At 58.4% G+C, this 20,548-nt stretch overlaps 1 protein-coding gene across 1 annotated transcript; it reads right to left on the bottom strand.

Moving 5' to 3' along the window:
- Positions 1–106: 106 nt before the first annotated feature.
- Positions 107–17,734, bottom strand: TRPV6 (transient receptor potential cation channel subfamily V member 6). Its single transcript, XM_056124022.1, has 15 exons — positions 17,592–17,734; positions 8,336–8,433; positions 8,131–8,253; positions 7,084–7,221; positions 6,767–6,865; positions 6,497–6,672; positions 5,983–6,129; positions 5,673–5,885; positions 4,164–4,250; positions 3,989–4,065; positions 3,663–3,828; positions 3,269–3,335; positions 2,267–2,535; positions 623–729; positions 107–422 (listed from the first exon to the last, which is right to left on the bottom strand). Exons 1-15 carry the CDS (start codon positions 17,717–17,719, stop codon positions 107–109), a joined length of 2,211 nt encoding a protein of 736 aa, XP_055979997.1. The 5' UTR covers positions 17,720–17,734.
- Between the last annotated feature and the right edge of the window lie 2,814 nt (positions 17,735–20,548).

The raw sequence follows: 20,548 nt of genomic DNA, 5'->3' as shown, positions 1-20,548 counted from the left end.
CCCTGCGTGGGTTCCTCCACTGAGGAGGCCCTCCGGAACTCCCGGCTTCTGAGTTCTGAGGCATTCGGAGGCGGTTCTCCCCGCCCTGGCCCGCCCGCAACGAGCCTCAGATCTGGTACTCCCAGGCCTCCCAGGGCTCCAGGGCCCGGTTGACCACACCCCGCATCTCTCTCAGCATCCCCATCCTCAGCGTCCCCTGACGCAGCCGTTCCCAGTTGGTGCTGCTTCGGGAGGTGCTTCGAGACACGGAGGGGCTGGGCAGGCACAGGTGGGTGCCCAGCAGAGGCGGGCAGCCTGGCTGCGGCTTGTCGCTGTCCTTGTCACCGCCGCCGCTGCCACTGTCATCGTCCAGGCTCGGGGTGTGGAAGGCCTGTGCGTAGCGCTGGATCCGCTGCCGGTTCAGGTCCTGCCTGTCCTCCACCCTGGTGGGGACGCGGCCGACTTGAGCTACAATAGCCCAGCCCCTGGGGGCTGCTGTTCCAGCAGGCAGCCACACCCTCCCCTCCCTGCCCCTGCAGCACCCTCTTCCAGCAGCCCTGCGGGGATCCCTGGCTATGGGCAGGGCTCTTGGGAAACAGGGAGGGAGGACCCCGCACCCCACACGGTAGGTCCTGTCACTCACCGCAGGAACCAGCGGTCCCCCAGGCCGTACTCGCGCCCACAGATCCCTGAGCGCGGCCACAGGAAGCGGGGCAGCTTCCGCTCCAGCATCACTGTGGTGGCCACGACCTGCAGAGGGGGACAGAGGGGGAAGGTCAAGACTGGGTTGGGAGTCTCCGCCGGGTGCCACAGGGTGAGGGCAGGGGTGCCGTCTTCGATCAAGGGCAAGGCAAGATCCAGGAGTGGCTGGGTTCCCGGAGGGGCTGCAGCCACACCCCGAGTTGGGGACCGGGGTCTCAGCCTCACTGTCCCTTATCTGCGGGAGGGACGCCAGGAGAGGGACTGAGCTGTCTCCTTGCCGGAGCAAGACTAAGTCCTACAGAAAGGGTCCCTGGGGTGTGGAGGGGGGGGGGGTGCTGCAGGCTCTCTTGACTCCCAGCCTAGAAGGCTCCAACATCTGGCCCAGGCAGCTGGCAGGGGAGAACTTGCAGGGGTAAAACCTCCCTCCTGAGCGAGCCCCATCTGGTGCAGGCTCCGAAGCCTCCGTTCCACCGACGCCCACTTTCAGGGGATTCCCACTTTTATTCTAACAAGATGGTTTCTGCAGGCGGGCAGAGAGATGCTCTCTGCGTTTCAGAGGATGCTTTACTGCACGGCCAGGCCTCTTGTCCCCCAACTGTGTTTCTCCCTGAGGCCAAAGATGGCATCTGCTCCTGGGGGAGGTTGGTGTGGTGGCATTTTTTTTTTTTAAAAAAAAACACTCCCACTGTTTCTAGGTCAAATTATGCAGACTTATATATCGCCAAGAAGGTGTGATACTCCTTTTCTTTCTTTTCTTTTTTTTTTAAGTCCCATAACAGAATGTACTGAAAGCTGTTTTAGTCACCGTTTTGGTTTATTTCTGGTTGGTTCCTATTCTGTTGACTTCAAGGGGGGTGGTGGGGGTGGGGAAGGTTTTTACTCTTTGAGAAAAGAGTGAGGAGGAATTCTTCGCGGCTCTATCATCATCACGGGTGTATGGCTCCTCCCGGGCCCCTGTTACACTTTGTATCCCATTATTTCCCTGGGCAAAAACTGTCCAAACCTTAGGGAATTCACAGCCTTGAAACCAGGTTTCCAAGAAGCATTCAGAGAGCTTCTCTAAGGGACAGGGACACACTTCCCAACATGTGGCACTTGGGGAAGGCACTCACTAATGCATATGGTTGTCATCCACTCGACTAAGGGCTGGAGCGATAGCACAGCGGGGAGGGCGTTTACCTTGCATGCAGCCAACATGGCCGACCCGAGTTCGATTCCTCCGTCCCTCTCAGAGAGTGTGGCAAGCCACCGAAAGTATCTCGCCCGCATGGCAGAGCCTGGCAAGCTACCCATGACGTATTCAATATGCCAAACACAGTAACAACAAGTCTCACGATGGAGACGTTACTGGGCCCGCTCCAGCAAATCGATGAACAACGGGAGGACCGTGACCGTGACCATGACCACTCGACTAAGAAAGCTTTGTTGACTCCCGGCTTGCTGAGGAATTTTACAAATTTTCAGGAATGCGTTAATGACTCATTTAAAGAAACTCGGTTCAAATCCCATCTGGGGTCAGAACAGCCCGTTGGCATCTGTTCCCTGCCCAGCTGGGCGGCCAGGAGGCGGCCGCCAGGACCCTCACCTGCGCCCGCCAGAGCTCGTCCCGCTCGTGGGCCACCCTCCAGTGCGTGTCGCCCATCATGGCGATCAGCAGGTTGAGCATGAGCAGCGTGGCGATGATGGCGAAGGCCGCGTAGGTGATGCTGTACATGAAGGGCAGGTCCACGTCGTAGTTGGCCGGCCCGTCGATGATGGTGAGGAACAGCTCAAAGGTGCTGAACAGGGACATGGGGTAGTCGTAGAAATGGCCCAGGTCGTCGGGGTCCTCTGTCTGGAAGATGATATAGAAGGCTGCTCCACCCAAGGGGATGAGAGTTACCATGGCGACCACGGACGCACAGGGGCCCCTGGGAGCCCCCGCCCCCTGACCTTGGCTTCCTGCATCCTGTCCTGGGTAGTAGTCTCTTGCCCTCCCCATCCCCAATCGTGCATCCACTCTGAGGGACAGGTCCCCCTCTGCATGGCCCCTCTGACTCCCACCTCCTCCCCTGACTTCTGCCTTCCCCGCCCTTCCCCCTGTGAATTCTGCCCCCCTCCTCTGACTCCCACCTCCCCTCCTTCTGACTCCCACCTCCTCCCTCTGACTCCCACCTCCCCACTCTGACTCCCACCTCCCCTACCTCTGACTTCTGCCTCCCTGCTCTGACTTTCACCTCCCCTTTCTGACTCTCACCTTCCCCCCTCTGACTGCCTCTCCCTCTGACTACTGCCTCCCCCCTCTGACTTCCACCTCATCTTCTGAGTTCCGCCTCCCCCCTCTCTTCTCTGACTCCTACCTCCCCCCTCTGACTCCCATCTCTCCCCACCGCCGATGACTTGTACCTCCCCCTCTGACTTCTGCCTCCCCTGTCTGTCTTCTGCCTCTCCCCTCTGATTTCCGCCTCCCTTCTCTGATTTTCCCCTCCCCCACCCCATGGGTCCCCACCCCCAATTGAGTTTATGCAAAGGCCTCAGGGCCACCCTTAGTCCATGCAGCCCACCCCCCCAGCCCCCCTCCCCCGCCTGGAGCAGACAGGCATCTCACCCGAAGCAAAGCCCAGGATGACCACAGCCATGAGCCAGCAGAAGCGCATCAGGTCCCCAAAGATCATCTAGGTGGAGACCCGGGGGGAGAAAGACTTTCACACTGGCCTTTCCTTGGTGTAACTCTGAGATTTCTGCCTCCCCCCCCAACCCCCCATAGCCCGTTCTGTTCTCAGGGCCCTGTGGGCAACCCATGGCCCTGCAGATGCCATCTCCTGGTCTGTGTGGCACAGGAACTGAGAATGATGGCATATTCCTGGAGGGGCTGAGGATGGGGTACACCACGTGCGGCCAGCAAAACCAGTGAGTGGAGGACCTGACCCTGCCCGGAAGTGGGGCAGCCCCAGTCCCCCGCCTGTTCTCCCAGGGGTTGGGGGCTGGGGGGCAGCACAGACCTTCTGGATCATGATGGTGAAGGGACCCAGCATCTGGAATCCTCGGGCAAAGTACATGACGTTGCACCAGCCCAGTACCAGGGCGATGGACATGGGCACCACCTCGCCGTTGGTGCTGGAGAGTCGCATCACCATGGTCACCAGCACCATGCAGGCATACGTGATGCTGGGGAGAGCAGGCAGCAGTCATGGGGAACCCCAGACACCCACCTCCACCCTCACTGCCTTTGCCAGGGCCACCCATGGGATTGTGCATGTCTCGGGGGCAGGAGCCTGGAATCAGGGCTGAGCTCGAGGGCGGAATGCATGAGGGTGAAGAAACTCACAGGAGGACGTGAAACGGCCCCCCGAGGATGGTGTGTCCAAAGAAGCGGGTGACACCCAACCGGAAGACATCTGGGATCTGGAGAGGGGACATGGGTGTGGTGCTTGGCAGCTCAGGTTGGCCCACCCCTCACGGACAGCCCCTCGGCTCCGCCCCAGATCCGGCCCATGACTCACCTCTATCAGCAGGATGATGACCGCCCCCACCACCGTCACCAGCTCCCCCACCAGCCTGATATGATCCTTGGGGGTCTCGTAGGCCTCCTGAAGTTGGGTTGGGGGACAACGGAGCCCTGAGGATTAGTCACAGCTGCCCAGCCTGTCACGCTGCCCCCCACCCTTCAAATGTGGTGTCCTACTCTGTGAGATGTGAGAGCGAGGTGGGCCCCAAGAGATGGAGGGTAGGAGAGGATCTCAGTGCGAGAAAGAAAGTGCAGAGACCCATGGTCAGAGCTAGGGCCAGTGAGGAAGGTGCTGGCCTTGCATGCAGCCAACCTGGGTTCAATCCCCGGCATCCTGTATCATCCCCTAGCTTGAGTGCAGAGACAGGAGTCAACCCTGAGCATAGTTGGGTATGATCCAAAAACAAAAGAAGAAAGGGGGAGAGAAAGAAGAGGAGGAGGAGGAGGAGAAATGGAAGAAGAGGAAAAGGAGCAAGAGGAGGAGGAGAAGGAGCAGTAGGAGGAGAAACAGCAGGAAAAGGAGGAGGAGGGGTACATGATGGAGGAAGAAAAGGAGGAGCCGGAGGAGGTAAGGGAGAAGGAGGTGATGGAGGAGGAGGAGCAGGAGCAAGAGGACAAGGAAAAGAAGGAGCAGAAGGAGGAGGAAGAGAAAAAGGAGGAGGAGGAGGTGGAGGAGTAGGAGCAGGAAAAGGAGGAGGTAAAGGAGGAGGGATGGAGGAGGAGGAAAGAGGAGGAGAGCAGGAAGAGAAGAAGGAGATGGAGGAGGAGGAGAAAGAGGAAGAGGAGCAGGAAGAGGAGGAGGAGGTAAAGGAGAAGGAAGGGATGGAGGAGGAGCAGGAGGAGGAAGAGGAAAAAGAGGAGGAGCAGCAGGAAGAGGACAAGGAGATGGAGGAGAAGGAGGAGCAGGAAGAGGACAAGGAGATGGAGGAGAAGGAGGAGCAGGAAGAGGAGGAGGAGGAGCAAGTAGAGGAGAAGGAGATGGAGGAGGAGGAGCAGGAGGAGGAGGAGGAAAAAGAAGAGGAGGAGCAGGAAGAGGAGAAGGAGATGGAGGAGGAGGAGGAGGAGCAGGAAGAGGAAAAGGAGATGGAGGAGGAGAAGGAGGAGCAGGAAGAGAAGGAGATGGAGGAAGAGGAGCAGGAGGAGGAGGGAAAAGAGAAGGAGGAGCAGGAAGAGGAGAAGGAGATGGAGGAGGAGGAGGAGCAAGTAGAGGAGAAGGAGATGGAGGAGGAGGAGCAGGAAGAGGAAAAGGAGATGGAGGAAGAGGAGCAGGAGGAGGAGGGAAAAGAGGAGGAGGAGCAGGAAGAGGAGGAGATGGAAGAGGAGGTAAAGGAGAAGGAAGGGAGGGAGGGAGGAGGAGCAGAAGGAGGAGGAAAAAGAGGAGGAGGAGCAGGAATAGGAGAAGGAAATGGAGGAGGAGGAGCAGGAGGAGGAGGGAGAGCCGGAAGAGGCGGAGCAGGAGGGGGAGCAGCTAGGGACCCCCAGCGGCAGAGGGAGCGGGGCTGACCTGCAGGGGCTTCTGCTGCAGGACCGTGGTGTCCCGCGGGTTGGTGCGGTTGTCCGTCCTGGGCTTCAGGGGCCGGTAGACGCAGCACACGGTGAAGCAGACGATGTAGAGCAGGTAGACGGCGCCCAGCACGCAGAAGTACGGCCGCCCGTACCGCTTCCACTTGAGACTCACCAGCTCCTTCACGGGGGTCTGGTCCAGGATCTGGCGAGCCTGCGTAGAGAACCCACGGCCCGGGAGGCTCAGAGAGAGACCCGCCCCCCGCCTTCCCCCGGGACACCCCCCAGTCCGACCCCCAGCCGGCCCGGACCTCGCGCTTCTTGGTGGTGACGATCAGTTCCAGCAGGGACGGCTCGTCCCCCGAGGAGTCGATCTCCGTGAGGTCGTACAGGGTGGAACTCAGCGGCCCGTAGGTCCACTGGATGTGCTTCCGCTTCTGCAGCAGGTGCTGGAACATCTGGGGTGGGGGGTGGGGACAGGGGAGGCGTCAGGGGGACAAGCGGAGGGGACAGGCCCAGAGTGCCAGGGGGTGGCGTGTCCAGGAGGACAGCACACAGGAAGGACCAACTGCTCATCCGTCCCATCCTGTAACCCCGCTAGAAGGGAGAAGGGGGGAGATGCGAGACTTGGGGGGTTACTGTTGCCAGCGGAGAGGGCCAGTGGACCCGAGGGTGACAGGACCCCGGAGGAGGGACAGTGGCCCTGGCTGATGAGAGCCTCAAATCTGAAACAAAAGTTCTAAAAATAGGGTGAAGCCTCAGGATGACCCGCAAGGGTCAGGAGGAGGGCCCTCAGCAGGGGTGGAGGGTGGGGGCGCCTCTCACCACGGTGTTGCCCTCCACGCCGGCCAGCTTGAAGGGGGTGAGGCCCTGGTGGTTGGGCACGAGGTCCAGGGACTGCAGCTGGCCACCCAGCCCGTCGTAGGACAGCAGCAGGTTGTACATCTGGCAGGCGAACGTCTTGTTGGGCTGCAGGGTGAGGATGTGCAGCACCGTGTTGCCTGCGGGCGGGGGGGTGGGGCGGGGGTCAGTGGCTGCACCCGCCTCCTGGCCCGGCCAGGCCAGGCTAGGCCGCCCTCCCGGCCCGGTGCTCACCCAGGGCGTCTTGGGCGCGGAGGTCAGCGCCGTGCTCCAAGAGCAGCCGCACGATCTCCTCGCTGCCCACGCAGGCCGCGAAGGACAAGGGGTGCTCCCCTGGGGACACAGAGGGCTCCTGGGGGGACGGCGCGGGCAGGGGGGCAGGGCAGGCTTCCCCAGGCCGGCCCTGTGCTCCCTGAGGAGGCCCTGGGCAGCGGGACCAGGCGGGGGCGAGGACTGGGCGCTGCCCTGCCCACCCGCCAACCTTCAGGGGTTCCCAGCACGGAGCTGCCCCCTGCCCCTGCCCCCTGCCCCGGGCCGGTCCCGGCTCCCACCGAAGTAGATGAGGTTGCGTGGGCTGAGCTGGAAGGCGCTGCCAGTGGCTCTGGCCGACACGCTGGCGCCTCGGGCGAGCAGGGCGCGCACCAAGTTCACGTTCTGGTTGACAATGGCGATGTGCAGGGCCGTCTGACCTGGAGCCCAGAGACCTGATCACGGGGAGCCCCAGAGTTCTGTGGGAGCCCGGAGAACCCCTCCCCTTGTGGTGGTCTCCTCCTGTGTAGCTGGGGTGGGGGAGGAGGAGGAGGAGGAGGAGGAGGAGGAGGAGGAGGAGGAGAAGGAGGAGGAGGCAAGAAAGAGAAGGGGAGGAAGAGGAGGAAGAAGAGGAGGAGAAGAGGAGGAGGAAGAGGAGGAGGAGAAGGAGGAAGAGGAGGAGAAGGAGGAGGAGAGGAAGAGGAGGAAGAGAAGGAGATGGGAGGAGGAGGAGGAGGAGGGTAGGAGGAGGCAAGAAGGAGAAGGAGGAGGAAGAGGAGGAAGAAGTGGAGGAGAAGAGGAGGAGGAAGAGGAGGAGGAGAAGGAGGAAGAGGAGGAGAAGGAGGAGGAGAGGAAGAGGAGGAAGAGAAGGAGATGGGAGGAGGAGGAGGAGGAGGAGGGTAGGAGGAGGCAAGAAGGAGAAGGAGGAGGAAGAGGAGGAAGAAGTGGAGGAGAAGAGGAGGAGGAAGAGGAGGAGGAAGAGAAGAGGAGGAGAAAAAGAAGAGAAAGAAGAGGAGAAGGAAGAGGAGAGGAGGAGGAGAAGGTGGAAGAGGAGGATGAGAAGGGAAAGAGGAGTAGTAGAGGAGGAGGAGAGGAGGAAGAAGAGGAGAAGGAGGAGAGGAGGAGGAGGAGGAGGAGCAGGAGGAGCAGGAGGAGCAGGAGGAGGAGGGTGGGCTCTCAGGGTTCCGTGGGGAACACATTCCTGCCCCCACTCAGCTCTGCGCACGTCAGGGCAGCTGTGGAGGGCAGGCAATCAAGCAGATGGAGAGAACAGGTGGGACAGGGGCTCAGGTGCCCCCCGAGCTCTGCAGGCAGCCCAGCCCCTTGGGGGCTCCCAGACCGGGTCTCACCCTCATACAGCTCCGACATCATGGGCTCGAAGACCAGCTCAGGGGCGGCGTCCATCAGCACCACAGCCGCCTCCAGGTTGTCGTAGAGCGCAGCGATGTGCAGCGCTGTCTCCCCCAGGGCCCCTGGAGAGCACAGAAGGGAAAGTGTGGGGGGCTCGGGGGTGGCAGGCTGGGCTTGGGGGGCCGGGTCAGGGGCACCCCTCACCTCTCTGGTGCACCTCGCAGGTCTCATACTGCAGCAGCTTGTGGAGTGCCTGCACGTCATTCTCCTTGGCCGCCAGGAGGAAGGGGGACTCCCAGATCCTGGCAGAAGGGAGAACAGCTTGGCTTCACCAGAGACACAGTGACCATCGGCATAATGACCCCCCACCGCCCTGGGGTCCCCGAGGCAGGGAGGCACGGGGGGACCTGATCTCTTTCTTTCATCCTGTCCAGTTCGGTGACAGGACCGGCGTCTCCCCTTTCAGCTGCCGAGGGCACAGACCAGCGGGCACTGGGCTGGGGTGGGTGTGGGAGACTGTTGTCTGCATATGGAGGGCTGGGAGGAGTCAAACACTCCTCACCTCCTGCCCTCCTGCCCTCGGGAACAGCCCAGGTTTATGCTCTGTGCCCGGAGATGCCTGCTGAGATAAGCCTGTTTTCCCGGGTCAGGGGTACAGGCTCATCTCGTGACTGCAGTATCCCAGGGAAAGTTCCACTTCATGAGGGGTGGTGTGTGTGTTGTGGTGAGGCTCTGGGGTCCCGTCTGCCCAGAGCCACGCCCCAGGCCTCTCTAACCCTGTCCGCGCCTCCCCCACGAACATCTTGAGGGGCTTGGTTTGGAAACAAAGACCCTCTAAATTCTCTCCGGAGTTTTCATATAGTGAACTGGGACTTGTTTTCCTTTCATCAAATTTTTACCTTGACTGAGATGCTTGAGAGCCAGACGCAGAGGGCAGGGGGTCCCTTCTCAGTCCCTTTCCTCTCTCAGCCATCGGCCAGTTGGCCTTTCTTAGGGCGCCAATGAAATAGCTGGATTTACCCTTAGATAAGTACCTGGATTTACCTTTGGATACCCTTGGATATCGCTAAAACGATAGCACAGCAGGTAGGGCATTTGCCTTGCACATGGCCAACCCGGCCAACCAGGGTTTAATTCCTCCGTCCCTCTCAGAGAGCCCGGCAAGCTACTGAGAGTATCCTGCCCGCATGGCAGAGCCTGGCAAGCTCCCGATGGCATATTCGATATGCCAAAAACAGTAACAAGTCTCACAATGGAGACATTACTGGTTCCTGCTCAAGCAAATCGATGAACAATGGGAGGACAGTGCTACAGTGCTATCCTTGAATGGCCGCTGATGGCACACACAGAACAGAGAGAACCTGGGGTGCTGGTCAGTTTGAAAATTTTGAGTTCTGAGCTGGGGGAGAGGCCCCCAAGAGTCCCAGGTCCCCACTTCAGGCCACTAGGCCTGGTCATTGCAAAACAGAACATTCTCTCCTCGTTCCATCTGTCCGCTCCTCCTCCCAACTACCCTCACTGAATCAGCTCCAGCCAAAGAGGAGTGAAACTCCTAGCTAGCTCTTTCCCTGCGCCTTGTTTGGACTCAACCCATCCTCGTCAAAACTGCAAAGATAATCCCTAAAAAATAAAGATGATCACAGTTACCAAATGTTACGGATCCTTAGACATCAAAGGATGGGTGCAGTCTCTCTGACCAGCATCACCCACCCATTTCCTTGCTCTCACTCCTTAGACCCAGTCCTTTGCCTCATCATCCCAGACCACACTGTTCTTCAATGCCCTGTGCCCGGTCCTAACACCACTTGCAGCCTGAATCCAGAGCCAACCAGCCAACCCACTGCGGTTCTCAGTCTCATCTAAACTCTGCTTCCTGCTCCTGAGACGAGGCCCAGCGCTGGCCTCATTGCTACCTGCAGGCTGAAATGATTCGGTGACTGTTCCCAGGGTGTGGGGTGGCCTGATGGGCCCTCCAGGTTATCTCCAGGAGCCATCTTCTCAGCCCACCCTGGGCAAACACAATGTAAGTGAAAAAAAAAAATAGTGTGTTTGGTATGCAAACACAGCTGCAAAGCAAGTGTTTGACGCAGTCTTCACCTCCACCAACTTCCCAACCATCTGTTCCGACCCTTAGAATATCATATTCCCCAAAACACAGACACACAGACACAGACACAGACACAGACACACACACACACACACACACACACACACCCCTTTCCCTAGAAATGCAAAGTGTTCCCTCTCTTGAATTCCTTTTTCTGTGTTGCACGTATACTGTTTCTTTTCTCTCTGTAGCACAGAAAGGTATACACCAGAAAGGTATACGCCTTTCTCCTGTCTTTGCATCCTTTTCCTGCCGTCCTCCACTCAATGAGCTTCCAGTTTCCTGCCCCATCTGGCTAAGCGCGTGATGGTTCGTAGCAAGGGGCAGTGGGCTCTCAGATCCACAGCCTGATTCTGCTTCCTGTCCCCAACCTGTTCCTGTTGATCCCTCAAGCTCACAAAGGTGCCCTACAAACCTCCATGCCCCCTCCAGCCCTTTCCCTGTCTCTGCCAACAGCCCTAGTGAACCTGGAAAGGATAAGGAAAGGAGCTACTGTCAGAACTGGACCTGCAGGTTTTCCAAATAAAACAGATTCTCAATGATACGGGACTTTGAGACACACAAGGAATAACGTTGGAGCAGTAACTCCCTGCAGGGCCTGGGGGTTAGGGATGGCAGGGCACGCCCAATGGTGCTAAGGAGGCTGGGGGCAGTATCCGGGATGGACTCCCTGCCACTGGAACCAGATCCCGGCTTCAACTAATCACTTTTTTTTTACGTAGGCATGCCTCTGCCCATACTCAGGATATACCTAGACAAAGAGCTTAGGTACTGTTTCTCTGAAATGCCAGCATCCTGTATCTTATCCAGTGTCCTCGGTCAGACTGGATTCGATAAGAAAACAGTTTAAGTGCCAAAGCAACCGAGTTTGTCAAGACCTAACTTGCTTTTGTTGGCAAACCAGATCCAGCCCAAAGGGGACAGTGCTTGGAGGTGCTGGGAAGAGAGAGCCAGTTCTTGAAATAGCAGCACGTGGCCAGAAGGGGGCAGCAGAACTGGTCGCCTCCACACCTGTGGGCTCCATAGACAGGGGCGGGAAGGGACCTATCCAGAGATTCTTGTGCCTCGGGCATGAATAGTTTCTTACTAACAATGCAGCACTGAAATTTAGATCAGGAGTAAAAATCTACACCTCCATACCATCTCTCTTGTCAGTTACCTCCCTTGAGTAGGAGGAGGACAAGGATTGTGCTGACTATGACCGTCCCAAAGGGAATTTCTTTATTAATTTTAACTTTGTGGAATTCTCAGCAGCTCCTATTATTTACAAACATGACTTTCGAGCTTGCTGTTGGGGCACGGTTGTCCGTCCCCTCTCCTTCCCAAGGGATTCGGCAATGACTTGGGGCCTTGGGAAGGGGTGGTCCCGGCATCTGGTACAAAGAGGATGGGGGTCAAGCATCCCATTCATGCCAGGGTGGAGAAGCCCAGATTCTGAGCTCTGACTATCCGTAATCTACTGTGATGAGGTGACCCTGAATTAGCAGAAAAGCCAAGTGAATAGAGAGGCAGGTAACTGCATAAAAATAGCTGGGGAGCAGGCCGAGAGCCTCCAAGGACACAGGGACACAGTGCCCAGACAGAGAAAGTCCGAGTTCAGACTAAGGAACCATTGCACAGTGCTCCTTGTGGCTCCTGAGTAGAAAACGTTTTTTAACCATCCAAGGCTGACCGCAAGCAGCTGGCTTCTGCATGGTGATGGAGCTTGCTTGGTTTAGCTAATGAGAAAGTTGATTGATGAGCCTTTAGAATGCAAGGGGAAATGTTTAAAACTTTGTTCCGGGCTCAGGTTCGGGGCTGTGGCTGCACTGAGACCTTCGCTCTCAGACTTGGTGGCCCCTACAGGTTAATAAAGCCTCTTCAGTTCAGCAAATGCACGTGAACGAGAATTCCTTGGGAATCTCTCACCATGCAACCTTATTCTTTTAAAATGAGGTTTTTGCACCTTCAAAAGAATGAAAAATCCCCCCTGCCTACTTTTCTCACAAATCAAAAACCTACTAAGGGATTGTTCAAAGGAAGCCTAAGCTAATGGAATCCCCCAAAGAAGCCTAGGGGAACAGTTGCCAAACTGTAGGAGAGTGAAGGGGTTGACAGGGTTTAATCGCGTACAGATCTGCCGGGCCCTAAACTGGAAACCGTCTCCTTTGACTTTTTCTCTGCACCTCAGTGTTCAGGCCAAGGCAGTCCTCTCTGAGTGCCCAAACCCTCTCTGGACGCCCACTGAGCTCTACTAATACAGCCCAGGGTCAGCAGTGGACGGTGGCACCCCCAGAGGGTGCCCGGGCAGACACAGAGCCCCCAGGAGCTGAACTGTTGCTCTCATCAGGTGCTCAAGGGCACCCTCACCTAGTGAGGGTCTCGCCCACTTCCTCATAGTCGCACCCTGTCTTCCTTTCTCTACACAGGGGAGCGCCCGCCTGTGTGTGCCCGTCTGTGAGTGCCCGTCTGTGAGTGCCAATCTGTGAGTGTGTGTCTGTGAGAGCATGTCTGTGGTGCCCGTCTGTGAGTGCCGATCTGTGAGTGTGTGTCTGTGAGAGCGTGTCTGTGAGTGCCCGTCTGTGAGTGCCCACCTGTGAGTGCGCATCTGTGAGTGCCTGTCTGTGTGTGCTCACCTTTGAGTGCCTGTTGTGAGTGCCTGTCTGTGTGTGCTCACCTTTGAGTGCCTGTTGTGAGTGCCTGTCTGTGTGTGCCCACCTGTGAATGCCCATCTGTGTGTGCTCAAATGTGAGTTCCCACTGTGAGTGCCCGTCTGTGTGTGCCCATCTGTGAGTGCCCATCTGTGAATGCCCACCTCTGTGTTCTCATCTGAGTGCCCATCTGTGAGTGCCTGTCTGGAGTGCCCACCTGTTGTCACCTGTGACTCCCCACCTGTGTGCCACCTGCGAGCACCATTTTTGTGTACTAATCTGCGACGGTGTCTGCGAGTAGCCAATTGTGGTTTCCGCCTGTGTGTGCTCCCTGTGAGCACCTACTTGTGAGTGCTTGCCTCTGTGTGCCTACCTATGAATGACATCTGGAGTGCCCACCTGTGAAGTCCCTGCCCGCACCTGTGCGTGCCAGCTTTGTGTCCACAGGGGTCTGTGCTCATCGGTGTGTGCATTGTGTGTGCATCAGAAGAAGGAGGAGAGCATGCAGAGGAAGGTGCTGCTTTTGTTGCTGGGTGACGAGTCAGCACCCAGGGTGTGAGAAGAACCCCAGGCGGACCTCGGGCTCTAGAGAGTGGCCGGAGCCCGGGGCACCCTCCAGTTCTAGCCTGCTGTGACTTGTCCACACGAGCCTTCCCAGGGCCACTTCTCGGTCCCTTTGTCTGAGTTTTACTGGGGTTTGAGGAGGGACTGGCTGGGAGACTCTGAGAACTGTGGAGATACACGAGGGGACCCTGATTTCTGCACATCACCCACACAGACAGATGCGTCAGTGTGGGGGGAAGCTCACTGGCTCCGAGGATGGTTCCGGGGGTCCTTACCAGGGGGCCCCTCTGACAGGACAAAGTTCCCGCCATCCGCCCTCCATCACCCGGAATTGCCTTCTTGCCATTGGGGGTGGGGGGAGTCTGTATTTCTTTAAGTCACGACATCCTGACATGTTCAATGGGCTTCTTAGCTTCCAAAGAAGCAAGCAGCTCACTGAGGGTCTCTTTTGCCCTTATCACCCCCTCTCCCTGGCTCAAGCCATTCTTGAGCTTTTCATGAAAGGAAACTGAGGCACCCCCCCACCCTCCCACCCCCACCCCCATCAGGGCTGGTTCACACAGAGTTAAAGCTGAAGACTCGCCCAAGAAAGTAGCCGCAGGGTTTCACCACTCAATTATGTGGTTCTTCTAGTTTTGTGACTCTTCCCAATTTTTTTCTTGGGGGGGTGGAATGGTGTTTCAGCCCTTAGAGGTGACCACATGAAAGGAAGGAACAGTGAAGTGTGAGGAAGAGGTTTGCAGGACTCAGGGGGGAGGGGGCGGGCACATCCCTGCATAGTGCCTCACAGACTCTGGCCTGCAGAGGCCGCGGCCTCCCCAAGGACTGGACAGAGGAGGCTCCTGCAGAGGAGGCCGGGCTGGGGCAAAGGTTGGGGAGGGGGAATGAATCTTTGGGGCAGCCTCAGCTGCTGAAACCAAAAACTGCTCCCTGACACCCATCTCTGCCCTTTGGGGACCCAGAATACGGGCTTGTTCCACCTACAAAGGAGCCTAGGGGTCCATCTGGGACCAAGACCATGAGTGGGGCCAGGGAGACACGGCTTGGGGGCTGGAGTTGGGGTCTGCACACACCAGTCCTGGGGTTCCATCCCCAGCATCAGATGTGTCCGCGAGCCCCGCCAGGAATGAGTCCCAAGCACTGAGTTAGGAGTGGCCCCAAGCTACTCCCTGTCAAAGACCATGAGCATCCCGAGAGCAGGGCAGGTGGCAGACTCCCAGACGGGCACTCACAGACGGGAACACACAGGCGGGCACTCCCCCATGTAGAGAAAGGAGGACAGGATGAGACTGAGGAAGTGGGTGAGACCCTCACTAGGGCCCTTGAGCACCCGACGAGAGCAACAGTTCAGCTCCTGGGGACTCTGTGTCTGCCCGGGTACCCTCTGGGGGTGCCACCGTCCACTGCTGACCCTGGGCTGTATTAGTAGAGCTCAGTGGGCGTCCAGAGAGGGTTTGGGCACTCAGAGAGGACTGCCTGGGCCTGAACACTGAGGCGCAGAGAAGAAGTCAAAGGAGACCGTTTCCACAGGCCCGGCGGGATGCACCTTAAGTCACAGGGCCCCAGGGAGAGGGGTTGCTGAAGGAGGCGGGGAAGAATTGAGAGTAAGACCTGGACAGGTGTTGGCAGCAGAGGGGCTGCTAAGGCCCGAGAGAAGTCTGCCGGAGAGAGCCGGGAGTCTCGCCTCCGCTGGGAGCACCCCCTTCTCGGGCAGCAGCTCCCCTTACCCACAGTCTCTTGGGCACACTCCTACCTCCCCCACCTGCTCCTGGGGCTCTGTGTCCTGCTGCTTTAGGGGCTCACAGGTGACAAGGTGGGTGTCAGCTCCTGTCCCCACATCTCCCCACCCCAGGGACATCTGCGTCTCGCTTCAGGGTCATCCCTGCATCGGGCGGATATCTCTCCACGCAGTCTGGTGGACGGCACAGCCTGGGACACCGCCCTCAAGGCCATTCAAGGTCAGTCCTTTTCGGGGCCGCCCACTTGCTCCCGGGGTCCTCACCGTGGGGGCCTCACAGACCCGCTCGGGCGAGTCCTCCCCAGCTGACAGTAAGAACTGGGGTAGGAAGACAAGTCGGGGTGCCCCACTTAGGTCCTTTACTGCATCCCAACCCCTGGGCCCCCCCTTCCAGGTGGTGGGTGCTGTGCCCCCAGCCCGGGGACCCAGGAGTGGGAAGATGAGAGCTGTCCCCAACAACAGCCCCATTCTGCGGCTCCAATGTGTCATCAAGCAAACATGCGTGCAACCCTGGTCTCCCAGGCCCGGGGGGAGAGAGGTGGGTGGCGGGCGTGAGAGACAGGAAGCCAATGTCAATGTAGAGAAAGAGACAGAGGGACAGAGAGAGAAAGAGAGACAGAGAGAAAGAGGTAGAGCGACAGAGAAAGAGAGATACAGAGAGAGAGAGGGAGAAACACAGAAACAGAGAGACAGAAAAAGGCAGAGAGATGGAGAAAGAGATAGAGACAGACAGAGGGAGAGACAGAGAGGGAGAGAGACAGGGAGAAGAGGAAGAGAAGGATGGAGAGAGGGAGAAGAGAGAGAGAGGGAGAGAAAGAAGGAGAGGGAGAGAGGAGAGGGAGAGAAAGACGGAGGGAGGAGAGAGGAAGAAAGGGAGAGGAAGGAGAAAGAGGGAGACAGAGAAACAGAAACGAAGAGACAGAAAAAGGCACAGAGATGAAGAAAAAGAGATAGAGAGAGATAGACAGAGGGAGAGACAGAGAGGGAGAGAGAGAGGGAGAAGAGGAAGAGAAGGATGGAAGAAGGGAGGAGAGAGAGGGAGAGAAAGAAGGAGAGGGAGAGAGAGAGGGAGAGAGAGAGGAAGAGAGGGAGAGAAAGAAGGAGAAAGGGAGGAGAGGGAGAGAAAGAAGGAGAGAGAGGGAGACAGAGAGGGAGGGAGAGGGAGAGAGGGAGACAGAGGAGTCAAACAGACCCTTTTCTGTGGATGGCAGGGGTGAGAGACAGGAAGTCGAATTCAATTTAGAGAAAGAGACAGAGGCAGAGGCAGAGAGCGCTCCTTGGCCAGGAACACACAGCCCCCAGAGGTGGGAGACCTCCAAACACAAGCACTTCCACTTCTCCCAGGGAACAGCCTCGTTCCCTGCCTCTGAGGCACCCGGGAAAGCCAGTGGGAGGACTTCCGACCAGCGCCACACGCAAACACAGGCAGAGACGCCCACTCCACTATCCCCTATCCCCCCTCGGCTCCCTTCCCCATCACCCCACCATCCTCTCCTCTCCCATTCCTCCCACTATCACCAGTCACACCCTGCAGCCCCTCAGGGGAGTCAGAGCAGGGGATGAGAAGAGACTCAATGAGTTTCGGGAAGTTTCCTCGGGAGCTTACAGCCCCAGGTGCGATGCCCCTAGGCATGTTCGCTGTTTCAGCCCAGGCCCCTGGCTCCTGGGAGAGGTGAGTGAGCCCAGAGCTGGCCCCCTGTGTTCCTCTGCATGCCCCCAACACTTGTCAGTCCTCTGTGGGTGCCCCAGTGTCCCATGCCACACACAGACGCATCTCTGTGGGACACGTCCCCTTCTGCCTCATCATTCATTCATTCATTCATTCATCCATGCCATCTGCTCACTCATCCACCCACTCCATTCATTCATTCATTCATTCATTCACCCACTCAGCCATGCCCACTGTGTTCATGGGCCCAGGTGGAGCAAGAGCAGGCAGCAAGAGAGCCCTGAGTCTGGCCAGCCATCAGCCCCGGGGGCGTTGGAGGATTTGGGGCCCCGGCTAGTGCCTGGAAGTGGCCCTGGGCAGAGGAGCTGGCTCACTGGGATGGATCTTAGAGACACTGGTCAGCAGTCAGCAACCCTACCCACCTCACACCTGGGGAGCTCCCCACCCCGCTGGCCAAAACTCTTGGGATGAAGTGCTCTCAAGGGGCCAGGCCTGGAAGGACACGGTGTCCAGAGAGAGGTGCCAAACAGAGGCAGGGAGGGCAGTGGAGGAGGAGGAGGAGGAGGAGGAGGAGGAGGAGGAGGAGGAGGAGGAGGAGGAGGAGGAGGAGGAGGAGGAGAAGGAAGAGGAGGAGAAGGAAGAGGAGGAAGAGGAAGAGGAGGAAGAGGAGGAGGAGGAGGAGAAGGAAGAGGAGGAGGAGGGGGGAGGGCAGGGGTGCTGGTGCGGACGGGCGAGCCCCCTGGGGTCCTCACCTCTGCTGCTGCTGCAGGTTCAGCTCATCACGGCTCTGTGTCCACAGCTCCTGTCTCTGGAACCATCGGCAGAACTTTCTCCACAGGCAGAGAATCAGCCCCTTCTCCCTGGGCAGAGACAAACCCATGGGGTCCGGGCCGGCACCTTGGGGGGCTGAGGCCAAGGCCAGACCCAGAGTGGACTCAGCCTTGGGGCCACATGGGCCCTCCCAAGGGCCGGCCTGGCCTCTCCCCGAGGAGTTCTCTTGGCCTTCCCGCCTGGCCCCCGGCAGCCAGGGTGGACCGTCCACCAGGCGGCCAGACCGAGAGAAGTGACAGAGCCGGGATCTCCCAGTGTCTGTGTAGCTCCTCCTGGGAGTGCGCCAGGGAGGAGCCAGGTGGACACTCCCTCTCCTCCCGAATTACCTGAGATTTAAAGAGACAGGCCCCCAGCCCTTCCGGGCCCGCCGAGCAGGTCTCCCTCTCAGGGACACCCGCTCCATTTCCCTGCCTCCCCGGCCAGGGCCACGGAAGGAGGCCGTGCTTGGACTTTGGGACACCAGTGACTTTTATAGAAAGGTCTGGACAGGTCAGCCCAGCATGAAAGGAGTGAGAGGCGGGGAGGAGCGGGCAGTCACTGGGCGCCCAGGGGCCAGCAGCCACGTTTCTGGGGGGGGGAGGGGCTTCTGTCTGCGCCCCCCCCCCCCACCCCGCCAGCCACTTCAGGGTCTTCCCTCCTAGCATGTGGATTCCCACCTGTCTGGCCAGAAGACCCCAGTGCCCTCGCTGGGCAGCTCCAGAGAGCTGAGATTGGCAGCATCTGCCCGAAGGCACCCAGCTTGGGACCACTTCTGACTCCTCGGCCAGGGAGCCAAGTGGAGCCGTGCTGCGCGAGCAGGACAGTCTTGACCCCCAAAGACACAGACCTCCTGCTCCTGAGCTCCGAGCTCCGGGGACACTCCCTGCCCCCCTCCCAGTGACATAAATGATAGGCCAGCGACACACAGGGTCCCTGGTTCTGTGGATGTCTTGGATTAATAGCAACGACTGCTCTAAAGGATAAATGAGCCCTTCTGACTACAGGATTCTTTCCAGAACCTTCCACAGAAGGCGGCCTGGCTGCCCCCAGCTACTGCCCACGAGCAGGAAGCAGGCGCCCACCTTTGACTGAGGCTCATGGCAGGAAGGGAACGCGAACCACCCAGGCCACAGCACCATCAGCCTCCGCCTGATGCCAAAGCCCACCAGCCTTACATCCGCAGCTCTGTGACCCCATGCCTGTACGTCACCACCCTGCATGGCAATCCGAGTGCCCCAGCCCTGTGCCCTCCCATCCCTGAGCCCCCATCCCAGTGCCCCCCACCTGCGCCCCCCAGCCCTGTGCCCCACCATACACCCTCGTTCCCACTGGTGCTGAGGGGTCCAGAGAGGTGACGTGTCTCCTAGTGAGGTCACTCAGGAGAAACGGATGGGACCTGAGCCATGCTACCCTCCTGTCCCCCAGAACTCCCACAGTTGGGGGCAGTGCCCTGGGAGGAAATGGGGGTGGTGTCGCACAGTCAGTGCCAGCCAGACCCCCAAGGCTTCCGGGCCTTTGGAATCCCTGGGGTGGGGGCAACGCATAGTTGGGAGTCGGTCCTCCTCCATCTCTGATTCAGAACGAGGGGCACATGGCAAGAAGTGTGCATGTGTATGCACGTGTCATGTGTGTGCATGGGTCATGGGTGTGCGTGGGTCATGTGTGTGTGTGGGTCATGTGTGTGCACGTTTGTGCACCCTGGTGTTGGCGTGTATGCATATGTTGTGCTGTGTGTGAGAGCATGCGTGTGCCATGCTCACATGTGTCATGATGGGCGTGCATGTGTCCTGATGCATATGTGTCATCTGTGCCAGTGACATGGTACATACACATGCATGTGCTCAAATGAACATGTGCTGTACATGAAAGCATGTGTGCAGGTCATATGTGTTTGTGTTATACTGTGCATGTTCCTGTGCATATGTGCGTGTGTGCATGTGTCCTGGTATTGATGATATGCACATGTGTGTATATGTCATGGGTACACATGGTGTGTACATGTGCATAAGCTATGGTATGCGCACGGGTGCACCTGTTTTCTGGTATATGTATGTGTTCTGGTGTTCGTCTACGTTCATGTGTTGTAGACACATGTATATGTGTGGTCATGGTGTGTGTTTGTCATGTGATATATCATGGTGCATGTGTCTGTATTGTGCTGTGTGTGTGTGTGTCTGTGCTCTGGTGTGTGGAGCTGTTCGTGTGTGTGTTCACGGGTTGGGAGGGGCACACGGGTGTGCGTGTTGTGATGTGTGTGTACGCACATGTCCTTGTGTCCTTGTGTGTGTGGAGAGTGGGGAGCATGGTCGCATGGGTGGGGTGTGTCTGTGGGGACCCTCCAGCCTGAGACTCCAGCCCAGGTGGCAGCTGGGCTGTCAACGGTTCTTGCTGCTGCGCTGAGATCAGCCCCGCGCACTGAGCAAACAGTGTTGTTCAATCAACTCCTTCCCCACCCAGCCAGGGGTCAATGGGTTTGGGCTGGGTGGGGGGAAGGTGCTAGAAACCCAAACCTTGAACCCAGGACCTTTGTGCCCATTAAGCCAGTGTTTGCCTTCAGAGTTCCCATCCCCTCTGTGTGTGGGGCTCCAGGCAAAGCCCCTGACCCAGTGCCCTGGGCCGGGGGAGGGCAGGGAGGCTGGGGGGGGGGTGGTGTCGGGCGCCTCCCTCCCTACTCTCTTTCCTTCGCAGCTTCTTCCACTTGCCTGACTTTGCTCTGCTGGGGTCCCTGTGGCAGGCAGGAGAGGGCTGAGACCCGGGCCAATGAGGGCACCCAACTAGGCACTCGCTCCAGCGGCATACTCTCTCTCCCTTCCTGCATGTGATGGGTTAATGGCACCCTTTCCTCTCAGGTCTTCAAGTCACCTGTGCTGCATTTGGTAATGGGGAGAAGTCAGCTGGG

This window comes from Sorex fumeus, unplaced genomic scaffold (assembly GCF_029834395.1).
Source record: "Sorex fumeus unplaced genomic scaffold, SorFum_2.1 ptg000048l, whole genome shotgun sequence".
Taxonomy (NCBI): domain Eukaryota; kingdom Metazoa; phylum Chordata; class Mammalia; order Eulipotyphla; family Soricidae; genus Sorex; species Sorex fumeus.
The sequence above is the reverse complement of the archived record's forward strand: the minus strand, read 5'-3'. Positions and strand labels throughout refer to the sequence as shown.

What these genes read in the sequence shown, in the direction of transcription:
- TRPV6 (XM_056124022.1), bottom strand. Translation starts at nt 17,719, where the DNA reads ATGGGTTTGTCTCTGCCCAGGGAGAAGGGGCTGATTCTCTGCCTGTGG. An exon ending in AACCTGCAGCAGCAGCAGAG is followed by an intron (nt 8,434 to 17,591) that starts GTGAGGACCCCA and finishes CCCTTCTGCCAG; the next exon opens with GATCTGGGAGTCCCCCTTCC. An exon ending in ACGAGCTCTGGCGGGCGCAG is followed by an intron (nt 730 to 2,266) that starts GTGAGGGTCCTG and finishes CCCCCTCTGCAG; the next exon opens with GTCGTGGCCACCACAGTGAT.